General features: G+C 47.5%; 1 protein-coding gene across 2 annotated transcripts in view; it reads left to right on the top strand.

The window, feature by feature from the left end:
* APH1A (aph-1 homolog A, gamma-secretase subunit) overlaps positions 1-6508 on the top strand; it is a 394203-nt gene extending 387695 nt beyond the window's left edge. For both annotated transcript variants that reach the window (XM_069652174.1, XM_069652179.1), the window contains exon 7: positions 3652-6508. In XM_069652174.1, the coding sequence (XP_069508275.1) occupies positions 3652-3716 (65 nt within the window). In that variant the 3' untranslated portion in view covers positions 3717-6508. The remainder of the gene's footprint in view (positions 1-3651) is intronic.
* The last annotated feature ends 13926 nt before the right edge of the window (positions 6509-20434 follow it).

Here is a 20434-nt window from a genome sequence, read left to right as displayed (position 1 = left end):
GAGGATGGATGCTGAGGATTTTGCCGCAGCAAGAGGACATCTCTCCTTGTGTGGGTGTCCGGACTGGTGATGGTGGAGGAGTGAGATCGAAGGCAGGGGGCACACACAGGAGGCAGAGATGCATGAATGAGAACTAGAGCAGCGGACTGGCTGCTCGGAAAGCATGCATTATGAAAAGATGGGTGCTTCAAATAAGACACTGAGACCATGCTAAAATCCGACCAAAGTCTCTATACAAACCGAGACCAGGTCTCTAACTCAGTCACTCATTCCTTACTCAGAACACAGAGAAACATCACACCAACCGACAGTCCTTGAATGTGGGTCCAACAACGGAACACTCCAACCAGGGAACCAGCACCAACACCTGAAACAACAATCGGATATTCACATTAAATCTGTCTCAACCATCACGCTTAATCCCAACCACCCAGACAGTGATGCACCTAAAGCGCACCTGGTGTCCAACACCACTAAAACACAGTAGCTCAAACTGACAAGAGCACAACCTGTAAAACATGAAGAATGCTAGAAAGATGTACAGTTCCAGACAAGTGTGACCACTCCCAAAAGAGTGCGGCTACCGCCGCCCAACAAATTTATTTGCACCTCAACCAACAAAACTAGGGTGAAAATGCTATAGGCTAAACACAGTCTAAGGACCCCAAAGAAACCTTGAGTTCCTCATGCTTGAACCAAAGGCGACATGCAGCCCAAAACGTGTACAAATCACCAACTAACAAACAAAATGGTGTCCAACACCCAAGGCGCCACGTAACTAGGTCAGGCGCACTGCAGCGGACACTATGCTACCAGACAAACACAGCGAAACCTTAGCTGCCTAGAACTTAACTGGTGGTTTGCTAGGGCCACAGGCATGTTCACATAAGACAAATACATGCCACACCACACAAAATGCAGTAAATGAGCACACAAAGCAATGATAAATGAAGAGATTCCCTATTCTTTACAAGTCCTAAGCCCTGAGCTACAAACTCCGTAATATTGTTGGTGCTGTGGCGGTAAAGATTACACAGAAAAATTAAACATAAAATATAACATTACAGGGAAAGTAGACCCACTGATGAAACAAATCACAATACATGCTGCTCCTCCTTAACTGTGCCTCACGGTCTCACACGCACATTAGATTATTAACATTTCCCCATAGATTACAACCATTCCATTTCCTTGACATTTGACCAAGGATGTACAGCAGAGCATCCATCTTTCCTAATACACCAACTACAAAAGGCAGATTTTGCTCAGCACAGCGCCAAATTCTTTCCATTACATCAACTTGAAAATGCAAATTTAAATTGCTGGATATCATAAGCTAGGGAAAGCTTGAAATGCGAAAAATAAACACCTTCAACCTCCACCCTCAGACGAGGAATAATAAAGATTTCACTATAAATCAGAAACGTCAGTATACGGTGTGGACTGCTTAATCTCGCTTCGACTGGACTCTTCATTATAGGAACCAGTACCTCATGTGTTCGATCCCTCACACACGTGTGTTTTTTATTCTTTAGAACATCATGCTTGGGCACCGGCAGTGTCTTCTCACCAGCGCATAATTACTGCACCTGCGGCCCATTATCGCTGGCGACTTCAAAGGTACGAGCTACCCCTCCATGTCTGGATCCAGCTGTGGCAATGACCCACATACCGGATCTTGTAGGGAACACAGGACCCTCCTGCGTGTTTAGAGTGGCACTTGCACTATTGGTTCTCCAACAGACTTGGCACATCGGGAGTCAACGTTCTAAGACATCATCATTCTGTCTCCAAACACCAATAGAGCGAAAAACTGTTGCCCAACCTTGCTACGTCACAACCTGAGGCTCCCTCACTAGTCAACCACCGGACCACATTGCCAGTACTTAGCCAGCTGGGGAACACGCATGTAGGACCTCTGCTGTCGAGTAGCTATCGTTGCTGAACCCAGATTACCTTGGCCGCACCTCACAAACTCCCTTGCCCACAATAGCAAAAGGAGCACCGATTGCACTCCTTTGCTCTTCTCTTGGCTGCCCCTCGCAGAAACGGTTAATTGTCCGCTTTCCTGCCCTGTGCAGGAACGACTCGGCTGCCTCTTGCAGACACGCTTTGCTTCTGGCCCCATACTGCCTGTTGCGAGTATGCCACTATCAATACAGTTGCCCATTGCTGCCACAGCCCACACCTGGCTTGTCCCAATGCCACAGCTTGCAGCTGTTCTCCTGTCTTGTGCAGAAGCGACTTGCTTGCAGGAAGACCTCCTTGTCTGCCCCTTGCAGACCCGATCTTGCACTGGACAGCCCCTTGCCCGCTTGAAAACTCAATCTGAGTGTGTCCTCTCTGTAGGGGCACGGTGGGGGGGGCCAGTGGATGTCTCCTCTTGTTCTTCTAAGTGTGTCTCTTCTGCTTTGTCAGTTTCTTCTGTCTCCCTTGGATAGTCGCCTGTGGGGGTCCTTTTTTAAATCTTGTCACCAATGAAAAGATAAGTGCTTCACATGAGACACTGAGAGACCAAGTGGGGTAGGTAGCTTATTTACTTGAGATGCAGGTAGATAGGATTGTAGGTATCGGGTAAGTACATTAGGTAAGATATACTCCCGTTCAACTGACACTCAGGGAACACACAAACACTGACTCCACATTCCAGAGGCAGGCATTCCAAAGCGCACAGCACAGGGACAGGAGAGAAAGCAAGACCTAAAACATTACCTTTAGATAATGGGTGTAATCGGAGCAACCTGATTAGCGCCTGGTGGTGGGCGCTGAGCCAATGTGGGAAGGGGCTTGCACTGGATAACGTGTTACCTACAAATATTCAAGTTATATATATTTTCACTCGCTATCCTCCCCAACGATTTTGTTCTGGATTTATTTGCACATTGTCATAGGGGTGTTTCTTATGGTAGAACGTCTACCAGTAAGTGGTAAATGGTCCATGACTCTGGTATATCTCAGAACAACCAGGAAATTGATCAGAGGAGGCTTCCCTCTGCAGAATACGACTGTATAGTGGAAGCATGCAGGATGCTTCTCTTATCTTCATATACATAGTTTTTATAACTCTGAGGGAGGTCCCGGTATAGAAATTCAGAAGGCTTTGGCTGCAGGAGCAAGCATAGCACTCCCAAGAAACCAAATAACATGCCACTCTACCTTTCAGTGGTATTATAATAATGGAAATCCTAGTGCTATAATAAGAGCTGCAGTCTAGATTCCTTCCTATAATCTCTGCCATATGTAGGTAAAACCAGAACTGAATGAAGGTCAACAATCCTATATCCTCAATTGCTCGTTCTTGCAATTTTGTTTTCCCTTCATCATGCTCTGGTCTAGTTATCAATTATGTGGGACCAATATGCATCTTGGTCTAGACCTGTCTCTGAGAGAGCGAGCGATAGTGGGTAATGGGCATCTTTTGAAGTCTTGCATTTACTAACAATTCAAATGTACTATTGAAGGTTTAAAAAAAGAAACTATTTAGAACATGAGTATACTTTGATCCTGTAAACTTTGTGTTGAAAGGGAGGATTCAAAACCATATGAAATTATTGTCCTAAACTTTAAACTGCAGTAGTTGGTGAAAGGTTTTTGTGTCTTTCGTAGAGGCATCTTTGAACCTTTCCTGCTTTTTTTGTTTTTTTTCCATAGGGAAACGGAAGGAAGAAGACCAGGTAATGGTTTATTCATCTCTCCAGGTGCCATCAGAAGACTGAGGAGGGACATGCGCTTCACTAAAACAGGAATGGAAACTTGAAGTGCATCACTCCCAGTGGCTGGTGACTTGTAATTTGGTATATCGCTTCAAAGGAGAAGATTATCTCCATTCCATTCCATTTGAAGAATATTGTTCTGTTCTTTTGTCCCATCCGTTGATTTTCGATTTTGGGATATTGTACCTGCTCTGCAAAAACTTCAGCTACGTTGGTGGATGGTTCTGCACACCATCTACAACAATACCAGAGTGACTGCAAGATGACATGGTGCACCCTTAATCGATTGTACCTAGATGTGAAATGCAGGCAACTTGGGCAGACATTCCACAGCCAGTGACATTGAAGAATTGTGAATATAAAGTAACTTAACTGGAGAACTTTGATTTTGGGGTATCTCCCCTGAAAAGGTACTGGATTACCCCTTTGTGTTCATATAAATCATTGGACTTAATAGAGCCAAGTATCTAAGACGTTTAACTCTAGGCCTTTTTGCCGCCAGAAGGCTTTATTTTTTTATTTGGATGTTTCTTGTCCATGTCTCTGAACCATGTCACGTATGAGATCTAGAATGTGCGTGATAAAAATGCTCAGGGACACTGATGATTTTATCGATTCATTAAACCCAGTCTTCAGTCGCTGTTCCTTGACCCCATGAGAACTGTTTTCATCCCCTGGATTTTGTGATATCACATTTAATTGGTCTCCTTTGCCTATAAACTGGAGATACAGTTTTGACTTCAGTGCTGCCTGGGGTTTCATAGACCAATTGGAGGTGGTTTGTCGTGCAGGTGTTGTATGGCTGGACCTTTCTGCCAGGGTTTTTGCGGGGTGATGTGGACATGGTAATTGAGAGGAATATAGGCTTGTAAACTTACTTTAAAGTGAAGTGTGTTTTAATCAAACATGATCTGCTCCACCCAAAAGGGCACGCAGATCCAGGACTCAATTTAGTAGTTACCTTGTGAGATTGCTTACAGGTTATCTCCACACTCTTGCATCTCTTGTTGAGAAACAGCCTTCCACAAGGGCCACCATGCATATGTAATTGCTTTTCATAAATTGGGAAGTTATTCCTGGTGAGAGTGCCCAGTGCTCATATTCCTACAATACCCATTTTATTGTTCGTAAGTGAAAATGCTCTGCAAATAAATGATCACTCTCCAGGGTTGGTGTACCATTGACTTTGACCATCAAATTCGTTGTTGGTGGCTACCTTGGTGATTCACAATGTATCTGGAGAAAAAACATACCTTTGTTTCAAAGATTCTAGTGAAATTTAAAAATGCCCACACAAATGTGTAGCAAGCAGCAAATAGGACCATGTTCTAGAAAGCACGGCTGTCAACACAAGAGTATTGTGGCACAATTATAAGGGCCATTTCCATAGAGAGTATTGTGGCACAATTATAAGGGCCATTTCCATAGAGTCCTTGGTAGACACCAGGTCAAAAGGCCTGTCTAGAACTTATCCAAGCTGGTGGGCAGTTATGTGGTCTAACCAACATGTTTGATTCAAAGGAGCTTAATTCTGCACTACACCCCATTGCATTAAGCCAACTGATTCTCGTTTTAAACCAATAGAACAACACTATCCTGTCATTAGTTAAATGAAATGGTCCTATACTTTTCCTATACTTTTTCTGTTTGTGATTTAATGTTTTGATAGCTGTTCTTTTACTTGGTGCCCCCCATCCCCTTAAGATCTAAAACAAGAGTACAGCACTACCGTGATGCTTTATCTTAATAGAAAAGGTCTTTGCACTGCTCGATTCTGCCAAAGTATGCCCACCACATGATGTATTTTCAGAGAAGTGAGGCCATTAAAAACCAGCTAAATGTTTTTGCACATTGTTTAATGCAGGGAATATGAGATGTGTTGACCTCTGAAGCATGGATTTAAAGAAGCAACCAAAAGAGCCGAGAAACAATTTGATATTCTGTCAGTGTATTTGCAGCTTCCTTTGACACACTTGTGATTTTTTTTTCCTTTCTCCTGCTTGTTCTGTTTAATGTCTGGTCTGACTCTGGAAATTGCTGGCTGTGTTCAGCATTCAAAATGCATGTAAGGGATGAAATGTCTCTCTCTTCACAGAGACCGGTAGGGGTCTTTAAGTTAATCTCCTCCATTCATCCTTGGGTGGCTCAATGGGCAGTGTTTGTGCCAAAGCAGATGATGGATAGGGGTGAATGCAACTGGCCAAGAAATGCAGTGCATGCCCTAAATTCAGAAGAGAGGTGTGAAAATGAGGCTATGTTTTACAAGGAAGTTGGCTTTCCTGGTCAGATCAAAGCGGTTTGAATATGAATGGACGAATACTGTTTCGTACCACTGTTTTCTACCCACTGGCAACAAGTGACTTCTCCAGGGCCTCAAAATGACTTAACATCTGTTTACTCTTCTAGTAACAGACCTCTATTTACCCTTTTAACAGTTTGTGCCTTTACAAAACCTCATACCAATCTTCTTTTTTGGGGTTAAAACACTGGAAATAACATTCATTTAGATGTTTTCTTAGGTTTATAATGCAAGATAAATATCTAATTTGCTTCTTTTCTAGAACACCCTCTCTGATGGCTCCCATCTCCTCAACCTTCATCTTGGCTTAATCGCCTTTGTTTCACAGTGACACTAAAGAGGCATGAACTCTGTTGCTGACTTGTAAAGCAAGCTTGATCTGAGTAGATTCCTAGGATGTGCCTGCTATACCATAATGTTGGTTCTTTCATGTTTGTCCTTGACAGAATATGGGTATTATTGATTTGTACCAATTAAAACACATTTTTAAACACTTTTATTGTTGCAGTTATTTTGGGAACTCCTGGTGTGTTTATGTTGACTGGTTGTGCAGTGTTGTATGATGCATGGCCTGCCTTGGTATCCATGAAACATCTTCCCAAAGGGTCTCTAAATTTTGAAAGAACGTATACAATTATGGAGAACTTTTACATTTTGATTAACCATTGCTGGTTGTGGCAGTCTGATTCATTTTGTGGTGTTGGGGCTGGAGGGGGGACACTCCACATCAGAGCCTCTTCTGCTGCTTTTCTCAATGCATTGAAAATGTAGATTTCCACTTATGCGGAAGGTGTTTAATCTATTCTCTATCCCAGTTTTTACAATGAATAGGGCTGTAGGATGAAAAGATACTGAATCTTCAATCCAACATAGACTTTGGAGTGTGGGGTGCCAAATAAAGTGAACATACCACAGTGCCCTACTGCAGCTTTTCAATTAAATGAGTTTTTTATTGCAGGAGATACACCACCATTTCATATGGCCAACGACATAAAGCTCCTGTGCCTAATCCCCTGTCCATGGAGGGATGTGGGAGACCCCAGTTGGCCATGAACAGTCTTTAAAGAAAAGGTTCTGACCTGGCCGTATCCAGCCCCTGCAGTTTCTCTGAAAAGGCGGCACAGTTAATGAAGTTGATTGATGTGAAATTGGAAGCACACGTCTGCCTTGAGACCTTTGCATGGGTGGGACGTGGGGGAATGAACATGATCCATGCAACCTCCTTCTTTAGAAGTAACATGTATCCCCACTGAGCAATGTTACTTTGACCAGTTTACTTTTAACAATGGAAATCTGCACCATTATGGGAGTCCTATGTGGCCTTTAAAACACATTTCAGAGAATTGTTTTTTCTTCCTACCTGCAACAGACCTTCATAGCCAGCTGTGTCACCTTGGAGAGCAAATTTTGCATCAAAACACCCCCCCCCCCCCAACATTTATGGTATCATATACATTGAGAAACAAGGGGTTAAAATATTATTTTGTGGTGTTGGAATGGGGTGGTATCAGAAGTGCTGGGGGAAAAAGGTGATGAGGCTGTTGTATGAAAAGCTGAACAAGTCTTATTGGTTGTAAGCCAGCTGTCCATCGACATTTCCCAAAGCTAACGTCTAAACTTTGTCTTCTGATGCTTGAGCACCTTTGTCCTCTCTGCTCTCTAAGTGACTTGCTTTTGCTTCAGTTTCTTAGCTTCCACAATGGCCCCATTTATGTGTCTGGCTGGAGCAAGCTTCAGCTCTCAGGCATAGTTTAAGTATGTTCGAGGTGGTTTTGTGTCAGTTAGATGCTTTGTGATGCAGAGCAAGTGCATCCTGTAAAAGGTCTCTCACAGGGCAGCTATTTTGTAGAAGTAAGTGAACTGTTTAAACTGGGGCATACTCTTTGGTTTCCATACTTTCTCCAGCATTGGATCTTTCATAGATTTACATGCTGTGAATATTCCCTGGAGTCAGGCTGGGAATCGACGGTTACCCTTTGCAAGAAAAAACTATTTTGTATCCTGCCACCCTTGCTATGTGTGGTGTTGGTCCCAACCAATGGGACCTCGAGGAGTCCTCCAGGTTCCTTCCATGAAGAATCTACAATTGAACACTTAAAAATTGTTAGTAGGAACATCTTGAATTAACAACGTGAGACGGATAAGTGGGAACTGATGGGAAGCAACAACCCCTTTTTAAGGCCTGTGGCACTTGTGGCCTAAAAAACATGTATGAAGGGGACAAAAGTGCCAACTGCATATTCTTTTGGAACCCCGATCATACGTTCGACCGCTTCAGCATATGCAAGGTCCTTAGCTCTAAGACCCTAAACGATAGGAACCAGAGGCTGGCATGCTGGCTTAATGAGGGTAACTACCCAGAATACCCCTCAAACATCATGACGGCGAAGAGCATGGCCATCCCCACTGAGATGCGACCACAGTCACGCTCCAAGGAGAGGAACGACTGCTGAAGAAACACAAACACAAGGAGCAGTCCAAGTACCTGGGGCTGGCCAAGATTTCGAGCCATAAGGCCACTACGACTGTCGGCAGCGATCATTATGACAGACACTTTGTCAATGGCGCACGTTCCTGGGCACACGGGCCATTCCAAGCATGCCCCCCGACACAGCAAAAGGAAATATTGCAGCACGTGATAGTCTTTGAGGCCAGCATGAGCAAATACATGGTTCAGACTCTAAGGCGTCTGTCATGCTGCAAGAGGGGCGCCTAAGTAGCACCAGGAAGGCAAGTTCCTGAAGATGACCAATCTGGTCCCGGCCCACAACAGGAGGCAGTGCCTACTCTGATTCCAGGACCCAGCCATCTAGAGACTCACCAAAGGGAGATGCGGTTGTTGCTCACAAACCCGCAGGCCTTACTTTCTTTACAAGTACTCTCCTCCTTGCAGTGTATACTCCGCCAACCGGAAAATGGAGACCCATTTTGGACCTACGAAAGCTAAACAAATGCATAAAACGCCAAAGGTTCACTATGGTTACTTTTACAGCAAGTAATTGAAGCAGTTCAGCACCACGACTACCTAGAGTCCCTGGATCTCCAGGATGTGTACTTCCACATCCCCATCCACCTGGGTACAGGAAATACCTACGGTTCGTGGTCCACTCCCACTATCAGTTCCTGGTGCTTCCGTTTTGTCTAAGGTCAGTGCCGCGTATGTTTACGAAGTGCCTCACGCCAGTAGCAGCCAGTCTCGACAGGGAAGGCTGCCACGTCTACCCTTATCTAGACGATTGGTTGTTGCGCGAATCATGCTTTGCCAAGGCAAGGCAGTCCACGGCATCCACGTTATGACTTCTCCAAACACTAGGTTTTGTCATCAACTACAAGAAATCCTTGCTAGAGCCATCAGTGAAGCTAGTGTTTCTTGGAGCAGAGTTCTCAACACAGGAGCCAAAGTTGTGCCCATCGCAGGAAAGTCTGGTCAATCTCAAGACGCTGCTCTCGAAGGTTCACACCAAACAGGTGGCTGAGCGTGCACCACTGCATGCGGCTGCTCAGAACAATGGCATTGTGCATACACCTCACCCCACACTGCAGGCTTGACATGATGCCGCTACAGGAGTTCCTGGCGGCAAGCTGGTCCCAGGTATCTGGGTCAAGGGGGGGGTGGAGGGGGCAAGGTTCAAATCTCGCTCAAGCGCTCCATGCAACTCCCAATGGTGGGCCAACAAGGCCTGCATCAACAGGGCGCGGACATTCCAGTGTTCCAGCAAAACACTGGTCATGCATGATTTCCTGCAAGGTTGAGGCACGCATGTGGACCAGCTGCATGTCAGAGGGCTGTGGACCCCCCAGAAAAACCTTCCTACATATTGATGTGCTCAAGCTCAGGACAGTCAGGTGGGTGCTAAAAGTCCTTTCTCCAGTATTGGCTCTTTCATAGATTCACATGCTGTGAATATTTCCCATCGTCAGGCTGGGAAACCTTGGTACCTTTTTAATATAGCCATTTTCCTATGGAAAACATTGACACTTTGTGTCCTATCGACGTCCTTTTTGGGCGCTTTAGATTGCACCAATAGGACGTCCCATTTAAATAGCCCCGCCTTGCGGCTTCCCTTCAGATTCCAACTGTCTCCGAACTGTTGGGATCACCTCGTGTTCTCTCTTGAGAATAGTTTTTTGCTGTTCCGAGTTCCACGGCTTCATTGCTTTGGTCTGTTCTGGGCCCATCATGTCAGCTGTGGGCCAGAAGAAGTTGTTCCCGCCATGCGGGACGTGTGGTCTCAAGCCTGTCTATGAAGTGGACGGCATACAGACTGTATGTATTGCCTGTACCCCAACCACTCCGTGGAGAACTGCGAGATTTGCCAGGGGTTCTCCCAGAAGACGCTCAAAGACCGTAACCGGCAGCTCGTTTGCTGGTTGAACGAAGGGGCATTTCCGGGATCGGAGGTTGGTTAGGCCCGCGGTGGCAAGGCTTCAGCAAAGAGGTTGCCGCCGAGCCAGAGAGCACAGTCGGAGGAGCCAGCGCCCAAGAAACCACACCCCGGCTTCGGGCGGTACAGCAGGCTCAGGGTCGGGTGGCCCCGATTCAGGCACGCTTACGCCATGGCCTGAGAAATCGAAGAATTCGAGTGGCCGGCCGAAGAAGTCTGTGGATCCATCACATAGGCCCTAGTCCTTCGACAAGGAGAAGTCGCTGTCACATTCATCCTCCTCGTCAACAAAGTCGTTGTCGAAGGACCAGCGACATTCGGCATCTGAGAAGGAATCTTTGAAACACCATTCCTGCTCCGCTTCCAAGTGGTCCTCTTCACTGACGAAGTCCCGGCCCCTGGGGGGCGTCTTGACTCCACAGATGACGAGTTTGGTGCCCCCGTCGACAACAGTGTTCAAACCACCAATCCCTGCAACCCTGACGATGGCCGGGGCCACGGCCTTGCTGGGAACCACAACGTTGATGGCCTCGACGACAGTGGTTTCATAGAGTGTGGGACTTTTGAGTTCAGCGGTTCCACTGGGGACCAAGAGTGGTCAGTTGACGTCCGGGGAGGTGCTGTGGCAGTCTGGTGCCGGTTTTCATCCAGGATCCCAAAACCTATGATTTGTCCGCAGGAGGAGTTTCAGAAGTTCCTGGACACTTCGGTGTTGGACCTGCAGCTGACGGTTCCATCAATGTCAGATGGCCTAGGGGCGGTTCTGCCGCAGTAACCGTTGCTCAACCCGCACTCCCTACTTTCCATGCAGGTACAGTCTACGCCGCTGTAGTCCCTCCTCGGTCAATTGGATGCACAGCTTCCAGTTCCCCAAATTCTGGTGGAGCCCTTGGGTGGGAGGATCCAGCCCTTCCTGCCTGCCAGCCGGCTGAGATGGGTGTCCCTTACAAGGGCCAGCCAAAGAAATTGCCACAGGTTCGGCCACCTATTACATTGCAACTGATACCCCTCCCTCCCCCCGAGTCGAGATCAGGAAGATGGGGAGCTGGTGGAGTCTGACTCCGAGAGCGGTGTCATCACCCAGGAGTGCGGATACATAGGATACGGACACAGAGGTGGAATCCCCTTGACCCCTCCCCCTCATCCCCCCCAGCCGTGGACGATGTGGGTGCTTTTTACACCATGAAGGCCAAGGCGTACCAGGAGTTTGGCCTTGTGGAGGAGGAGAGATATGACTGTTTTCTATTCGATCATATGGGTAAGAGACGGAAGGCAGTCTTCTCTATCCTTATCTTGGACCATGTGTTGCAGGAAGGCACGATGCGCCATCCTTTCACAGAAACTGCGGTCAAGGACCGCCTGGAGAAAAAGTTTAAAGCTTCTTTTGGGGAGCATCGGGGAACGCCAGGTTTGCGGGATCTCGTGACAAGTCTACAGTCATTCCAGCTATTCCTCGCAAGGGTTTTGGCGATCTTACCAGTGAACTCAGCGGGCGAAGGACTATCAAGGTCAATGGAAGAGAGGTTCCACCTCAGCCTTTGGTAGAAGCCGCCATTCCAAGCCCCACCAATGACTGCCACAAGGGCAACTGGCTTGAAGGGAGAATAGCACGACATTGCGATGAGTGGCGTCTAATTACGACGGACCGATGGGTGCTGGATGCAGTCCAATACAGCCACTCGTTGGAGTTTCGGTGTCCTCCACTCCCTATTCCACCGGTGGTGGGATCGCAGCCACATCTACAGGTCTGGCAGCAGGAGGTTCACCTGATGTTAGATAAAGGGGCTATAGAAAAGGTTCCGAAGTCAGAAAGGGGCCAAGGAATCTACTCCCGGTGTTCCATCATCAAGAAATTGAATGGAAAGTGGTGCCCCAATGTGGACCTGCGGGCGCTCAACAAAAAGGTGAAACGCCAAAAGTTCAGGATGGTCACGTTGCAGGATGTTTTTCGGGCAGTGCAGCTTGCAGAGTTTCTGGCGTCTTTGGTTCTGGAGGATGCATACTTCCACATCCCAATGCACCCAAAACATCGCAAATGTCTTCGCTTTGTGATTGGTGACGAACATTACCAGTTTCAGGTTCTCCCCTTTTGGCCTCAAGTCGGCTCCCAGGACTTTCGCGAAATGTCTGCCTCCGGTGGCAGCTTACCTCCGCAGGGCACCATGTCTATCCGTACCTGGATGACTGATTGGTCAGGGGGCGAGTCAGCCTCTGAATCCGTACAGGCGGCTCTGACCCTGTTGCAGCGGCTGGGTTTTGCAGTCAACTTAGCAAAATCCTGTCTGACGTCCTCCACAGTCTTGGTTTTTCTGGGGGCTGAATTCCATACACCGCACAATCTGATGAAGCCGTCTGTGTTAAGGATCAATGGCTGTCCTCCATGGCCGGTTCCTTGGTGCCAGGGACTTCGATCACGGCCGAAGGTTTGTGTCTCCTCGGTTCCATGGTGTCCTACATCCCTCTTGTCCCGAATTGTCGGCTCTTCATGCGGCCAGTGCAGGAGTTTCTCACTTCCCGATTGTCACAGGTTCTCGGTTCTTGGTCCTTTAAGCTTCTCATCACCTGTGCGCACGCAGACGCCCTGCATTGGTGGATGTGCTCAGGAAACATTGTGAGGGGAATGCCACTGTTGGAGCCGGACTTTCAGTATAACATTGTAACAGACGCATCCCAGGTGTGTTGGGGGCTCACCTCGACCAGTTTCAGGTTCAAGGCTAATGAACTGTCAAGGAGTCGACTTTGCACATCAACGTTCTGGAGCTGATGGCTGTATGCTGGGCGCTGAAGTCGTTTTTTGCCCCTCTTTCAGGGCTCAGTGGTCTGAGTTCTGACAGACAACACCACATCTGTTTTATTTTTCAACGGGGGGCACGCATCCACTGTCCAAGGAAGCTCAAGCGATCTGGCACTGGGCCATTGTGAACGAGATTCATATGGTGGGTTACTATTTGCCAGTGGTTCAGAACGAGCAAGCAGATCCTCTCAGCAGATTGAAGGAAGACCAGGTGGCGAGGATATTCGAGAAGTGGGGGGCTCCCCCTCTGGACTTGTTCGCCAGTCCAGAAAACAGACAGTGCAGTCTCTTTGCCAGCAGGGTGGTTCATCTGGACTCGAGGAGGGGACTCATTCTTTTTTCTGTGGACAGGCCTGTTCGTGTACGCGTTCCTTCCATTTCCACTGATCCAGAAAACAATCCAGATGGTGTGCAAGGTTCCGTGCAGGGTGATCCTGGTGGCCCCGTTCTGGTCCCGGCAGACATGGTTCTCGGACCTTCTTCACCTAACAGTGGACGACCCGCTACATCTGGGATCGGAGCCAGATCTTCTGTCACAGGACGAAGGGAAAGTGTGGCATCACGACCCCGGCTCTCTGAACCTGACGGTGTGGCTCCTGACCACTCTGAATTTGGACAGCTGAAGATTCCACGGGACTGTCGCCGCATCTTGGCAGCTGCACAGGCACCATCCGCCAACTTGTCTTACTGCCGAAAGTGAAAATGTTTCTGTTGCTGTTGCCTGGTGCTCACTGCAGCCATTGCAGGTTTTGACGTTGCAGCTCCTTCCCCATCTTCTGCTGTTAGCAAAAAAGGGGTTTGGCGTTGTCATCGATAAAGGTCCACTTGACTACCATCTCCAGGTTCACGAGGAGGCACAGATCTACGCTGCTGTTCAGTGACAGGCTGATTAAACATTTCCTCAAAGGCCTCTTCTTTTTCGGGGTAACCGTCCTGAAGATTTCTCCGGTCTGGAATCTCAACTTGGTTCTCTCAGCACTCATAAAACACTGTTTGAACCGATAGCCACGCCGGCAGTGAAGTTTCTCACGTGGAAGGTGGCTTTTCTGGTGGCCATCACATCGGCCAGAGGGTCTCTGCACTTCAGGCTCTGGTTATCGACCCGCCGTATCTGTTTCGTGAGGGGCACGGTTCTCCTATCTACTAATCCTCACTTTATTCCGAAGATTCCATCGGCATTTCATAAAAACGCTATGTTGGCCTTGCCCACCTTTTTTCTAAAGGCGTCAACTCCGGCGGAGAGGGCGCTAGATTCCTTGGACGTCAAGAGGGCGTTGAAGTTTTACCTGGACAGGATTCAGTCCTTCAGGACGTCGAGGCAGCTGTTTGTGGCTTTTGGCTATGCCATCAAGGGGAAGCACGACAAGGCTGGCAAGCCATTACAGTCGACTCCCAGGGCCCATTCTACAAGGTCTATGGCATCGTCAGCGGCTCTGTGGGTAGGCATGCCGCTCAGGGACATTTGCCAAGCAGCTACTTTGGCAGTGCCACACACCTTCACCAGACACTATTGTCTGGGGCAGCAACATGCAGATGTGCAGGTGGGGCGTGCAGTCCTCCAACGCCTGTTCCAATAAGGTTGTCTCGCAGCTTCCGAGGTTTGGTTTTTACTAATAGTTTCGGCCTTCATAACTGAAAATGTATGCTTGTCTTTTGTTGGATCTGGATTGCCTGGGGCATGGGTCTTGTTTGCCTGTTATGCAACTCCAGGTTCTCTTATTGTCAATTAGTCTATTTACAGCATGTGAATCTATGAAAGATCCAATGCTGGAGAAGGGTGTAGTTTCTTACATCTAACTCCATTTTTCTACCGTTGGTATCTTTCATTCTCTACTCTTCTATCTCTGATACTCTTATGCTCCTGCCCCTGTCATGAGGATCGACTTGAAGCCCAAAGCCAAGTGCAACTCTTGGTACGATTCCGAGCCAACTACCCTTAAACGCAAATGTAGGGTGGCTGAGCGGAAATGGCGGGCATCTTGTGCATCCTCTGACAAACTGGCCTGCTGCAAAGGCATTACCGGCTGCTTGTCCGAACTAAGACGAGAGCCCCCATCCAAGCCTGCGTCTCTGTGGCATCTAACAACTCGGCCGAACTCTTTCAAATCTGCAAGGAGCTGGCCAACCCTGCTGCAGTCTCTACCTCTCCTGTCGCTTCCCAGGCCCTTGCCTCTCATTTCATTTAAAAAAACCCAGGACATCCTGTCCATGCTCTCGTCCTATCCTCCTCTTCCCCCTTCTCTCTCCGCTACTTCTGGTCCTCCCTCTTTCTCTTCCTTTCCTCTGTTCTCCTCTGACGAGATTTCCAGAGAAGTCCGATCTATGAAAGTCTCATCAAAACAGGTTCTTCCCTGTTCGTCCAAAACCATCATGGACCACATGGACACCTTTACTTCTGCTCTGGCTGACTTCTGCAACCTCTCCTTTGCCTCTGGAGCCTTCCCTTGCCCTCTAAAGCACTCTTGTGCACCCTCTTCTCAAAAAACCCACAGTCGACCCCTCCTGCCCTGCTAACTATCACCTGATCTCTATCGCGCCTTTGCTAGGCAGACTCCTGGAAAAGCTGCTCATCTCCCAGCTTAATCTGCACACCGATTCTGTTGGCTGTCTCCAAGACCATCAGTCTGGCCTCAGAGCTGCCAGAAGAATGGAAACTGCTCTGCTTCACATCCGTGAAGACCTGCTCTCCAACCTTGACACTAACATCCCTTCTGTCGTCATCCTACTCGATCTCTCTTCTGCCTTTGACACGGTCAACCATGCCATCCTGCTCAACCGTCATTGTGATAACCTGGGTATCACTGATCCGGCCCTTGCCTGGCTGACCTCTTTCCTCTGATCAACCCTCCCAGGTGCAACTTGGGTCCTTCCTTTCCTCTATCTCACTCTCTACCTGTGGTGTTCCCCAGGGGTCTAACCTCTCTCCCTGGCTTTTCAACCAATACCTGGCACCCCTTGCCACCACATTGCCGCTCTCTGCTCCAGCTTTCAGTGCGATGCGGATGACATTCAGCTAGTTTTCAGGCTTCCCTCTGCCACCTTCTGCTCTCATCTCTGACTGTCGGCTATCCAGGAGTGGTGTGCCGCCAATGATCTCTGCCTTAATGCCAGTAAGACTGAGATTCTCCTCATTGGCACACCTGCACCCTCCTTTCCTGTCACTCTCTGGTTGGCCTCCCTTGGCCCGCTTCCTGCTCCCACCTGTAAGGCTAAGAACCTCTGGGTCATCTTAGACTCCAGTCTCTCCTTTTCTCCTTGCATCTGACATCACTAAAGTCAAACTACCAACTGCACCTCGTCAGAGGTATTCTTCCTTTCCTCTCCTTCCCCAGAAGCTCACTTTCTCTAGAGCTCTGGTTCTCTCTCTCAGCTGGATAATTGCAACAACCTCTTTCTAAATCTCCTTGCTTCTACTCTCCGCCCTCCGCATCTCATCCAGAACAGGACTGCGAGGCTTGTCCTTGGCCTCAAGCCCTGGAATTGTATCTCTTCATTGGCTCCCAGTGGCTGCAAGGATTAAATGCAACACCCTTTGCATTGTCCACAAGGCTTTCTGGGGCCTGGGTCCAAAATACCTTCAACCCTCCCTTCGTAAATACCTTCCTAATCAAGCTCTTCGCTCCTCCAACTCCCTCAGGATCAGTCGCTTCTCCAAGCAACGAGTTGGGGGTAGACCACTTTCCTCGGCTGGGATCTCCCTCTGGAACAGCTGCCTTGCCTTTCTGCGCCTCTGGAACCTGAGGAGAACCATCTCTGGTTCTGGAAGACCTTCCTCTTTGCTTCTGCCTTCGCGCTTCCTCTTCCCTGCTGATCTGTCTGCTTCGGCACCGGGCACCTAGTTACCCTCTGGCCCAGGTCCCTGCCCACCCAGCCACACACATGCACTGCCTCCTGGCAACCCTTGCACTTGGGTCTGTATCTGTAACCATACAGTCCCCTTACCTGCACCCATCAGAAAACCCTTGTCTGCGCTTTAACATTGCACTACCACCTTGCTGTTTGCACTGCCAGTTGTTTTTATCCCTTGCTCAGCATTTTCCACTCTTCCCTTTGCATGTTCTCAATGTCAGTAGGCCTTGTAAGATTGTTGTTTTGTCCTCCCTTCTTCACCTCCCTTGCCTTGTCGCACTCTGAAACACTTTTGTATGAGCGCAATACAAATAAAATTTCATATAGCTCCCTGCTTCACTGGACATAGCTGTAAAACACGAGTACTACATCGCTACCGGACAGCCCTATTGTAAGCACGGATTGGAGAATGTTCCTAAAAACCGCCGTATGCCATGCCTTATGTTATTAGGATGTAGCCTACAGCTAATTTAAACTTTTAAAAGAGAGCAGTTTTATGGAACAGTTGAGTATGTTTTAAATCCAAAGACTTGTACTCTTTTTTAAAGTTACAATGGATTTCATACTCTCGGCTGCATGGTCATGATAATATAGCCAGAGGTCATGCCTTGTGTATCAAGTCTATAGCAGTGGTAAATTCATTTACGATTTTACTGCCATATCTGCTTATATTTTCTATTGAAAGCACTCCGATTGAAGAGCCTCGCTATTTTAAACTTTTTAAAGACAACTGTGTAATAGACCTGTTCAGAGCGTGTTTAAAATCCAAATTCTCTTGTACTCTTTTTAAAAGTACAATGGATTCCATTTGTGCGACTGCACAGCAGTCAGTTGGGGAATCCACGCAGTGGGGCTAATATGAAACAAAGCCTACTTATCGACTGCAATCCTAGATCCTTTGAAAGAAGTCGAAGAGTACCTGCTGTGTGTCTCGGTTACACCTGCAGTGTAGACCGTGCTACATCGGATCAGAATTGCCTTTTTGATAAATCAAGGACCACTGAAGCAGAGGCGGCTACAACAGATCAGAGGGCCTTTTTCATGGGGACTGATCTGCATCATGGGGACGCTGCAGGTCGCAGCATTGTTATTTCATATAGGAACCTTGGAATTGGGGTTCCTACAACAGATCATAGGGGCTTTTCAGTGGGGACTGATCTGCATCATGGGGACACTGCAGGTTGCAGCCTTGCTTCAGCAAAAGGCCTTTGAACCGGGGCCCCTACAGTGCCACAAGATGTCTTTATGGCAAGCACTGATCAGTGTCCTAAGATCAAAATACTCAAGTATTGTAGATTGACAGTTGCTTTACGCATGCAACCTGCTACTAGATGTGTGGGAATGGGGTTGGGACAGCTTGCAATGTCTGTCTGGTCATGCAAACTGACGGATTGTTTGGGCTTAAAACGCCCCTTCACAAGCATTCAACAACCTTGGGTGAGACCGGAGCTGAAGAGTGAGCTGGCTCCATTAAAAGACAAAAGCCTCTAGTCCCAGTACAGAACTATGGTACAAATGAACATGTTGAAGTAGGGACAAGGTCTAAAGGGACACGCTTGAGCCGTAAAAGAAATGAACATGTGCCTAGCAGTGGGACAGGGGGTGTTACGCTGGCAAATGCATTGCTGTGGCCTATGCCGAGGCACCTGGTCTTCAGGCTATAGCAACAGACTGCTATAGTCCAATGGCACACAGGCTTGTTCAACATAGCGATGAAAATGCCCCAGCTGTGGTAATCATTGGCGATGATGACGCTGTGATAGCATGTAATACCCTTATTACTAAAGCACAGTCTACACTGTCCACTAATGAGCAAAGTGTAACAGGTATTGGTTGTGAATTAGAAAATAATATAGGTAAGTGTAATGCCCCAACGAGCCCATCCAATAGCACCACCAGACCCCAGGTTGCTCATTCGCCAGCACATATAGGGTCTATTTACCAGTATGAGCCTATTCTCCCGCTGTATGAAAACATCAGCCCGGGGGAGGATGAGGAGGAAATTGTGGGCGGCTTGTGAAAGACCTGGTAATGAGGGGATGCAGTTTGATTGTATAGATTCCACGCTTACAACCCTATATGAATATGTCCTCTTAGGAACTTTGCGAAATGGCTTACAATCGCTTTCAAATGACTGCTGGAACATTTGTCGATGACCGGAGTACAAGCACCAAACGCACTCAGTGATCATGATGTTGAAATTCACAAGAACTGCGTCACTGATTCAGATTGTGTGTGATAACCCCCATGCTGCCCCACTGACATTCTAGATGGTTAGATGGTGGTGCAATCTGTATCACCATTGTACATTTTCAATTGAAACTCAGAAGAGCAGTGTTAATGTGGCAGAGCTGGTGTGTTAATTGGCAGGTGGACCCCGTTAACATAAAAAAAAACCCATAATGCTAATATCACTATAGATGAATGCGGTTACACACCAGTCATATGTGCAGGCCCCAGTAGAGTGCAAACTACACCCACCAACCCCCCAAAACTCCAGTGAAAAAGAACAGGAAAAAATATGTAGACACCCACACCTTGCAACAGTTTGAAATAAATGATGACTGTTGTGAAAACTTTGAAGCCCCATTTTCAAAGTAAATTGGGCAGGGGGTGGGGGCCTGATATCGAGGGTTATTTTCAAAATGTGGAGCAGGTAATGTCTACATTAATAAAACGGCTGATTGATGGCCCTACAGCCTTTGAGGGGTGTTGTGGGGCCAGCTGAACTATACTAATAGTTCAACGTGCAGTGCGCAAAATGTGAAACATAGAATACTAGTGGCTGAGGGGTCAGGTCGGTTTGAAAACCATCACACTTCTACACCACTGATGCCCACTGAAAATGATGCTATAGTGATACCTAGCCCTAGTACAGTGGCTACTCCACCAATACCTGCTGAATGTGTATCGCAATCATTAGATGTAACAGGGTGTAACGACAGCAACCGCTTGTGATTAGTAAGTAGCTCACACCTGAAAATGAAATGGACGATTACAAAACAGTTATGTCTTTTAAACAGCCAGCAAACCACCATTTAACCAGTACCTGATGTAACAGGAGTGATCCAGCGTGTGAAGTTGAAAACGCAGGCACTGTTAAGATCAGTACCTCTTTACAGAGTTCAGAAGAACGCTAAAGACAGTGAGCAATCCTTAAAATGGTGTAGATCCACAGCCCAGTGACGCCTGTTATTTAAAATCTTCAAAAAGGCCAGGTTGGTCATATCCAGACATTATTGTCCTAATGTCACAACCTCAAACTCCACAGCCTGATGCTCCTGTGTACTTAGCTTGTGGACGTATCAATGGGCATATAAAACCTTTGCAGCTGTCAAGTATTATGAAGAATTCCGATTAGTAAACTTGGATCAGTTACGGTCCTTGGGAAATG

Source organism: Ambystoma mexicanum, chromosome 1p (genome assembly GCF_040938575.1).
Source record: "Ambystoma mexicanum isolate Mex_15411 chromosome 1p, UKY_AmexF1_1, whole genome shotgun sequence".
NCBI lineage: Eukaryota > Metazoa > Chordata > Amphibia > Caudata > Ambystomatidae > Ambystoma > Ambystoma mexicanum.
The sequence above is the reverse complement of the archived record's forward strand: the minus strand, read 5'-3'. Positions and strand labels throughout refer to the sequence as shown.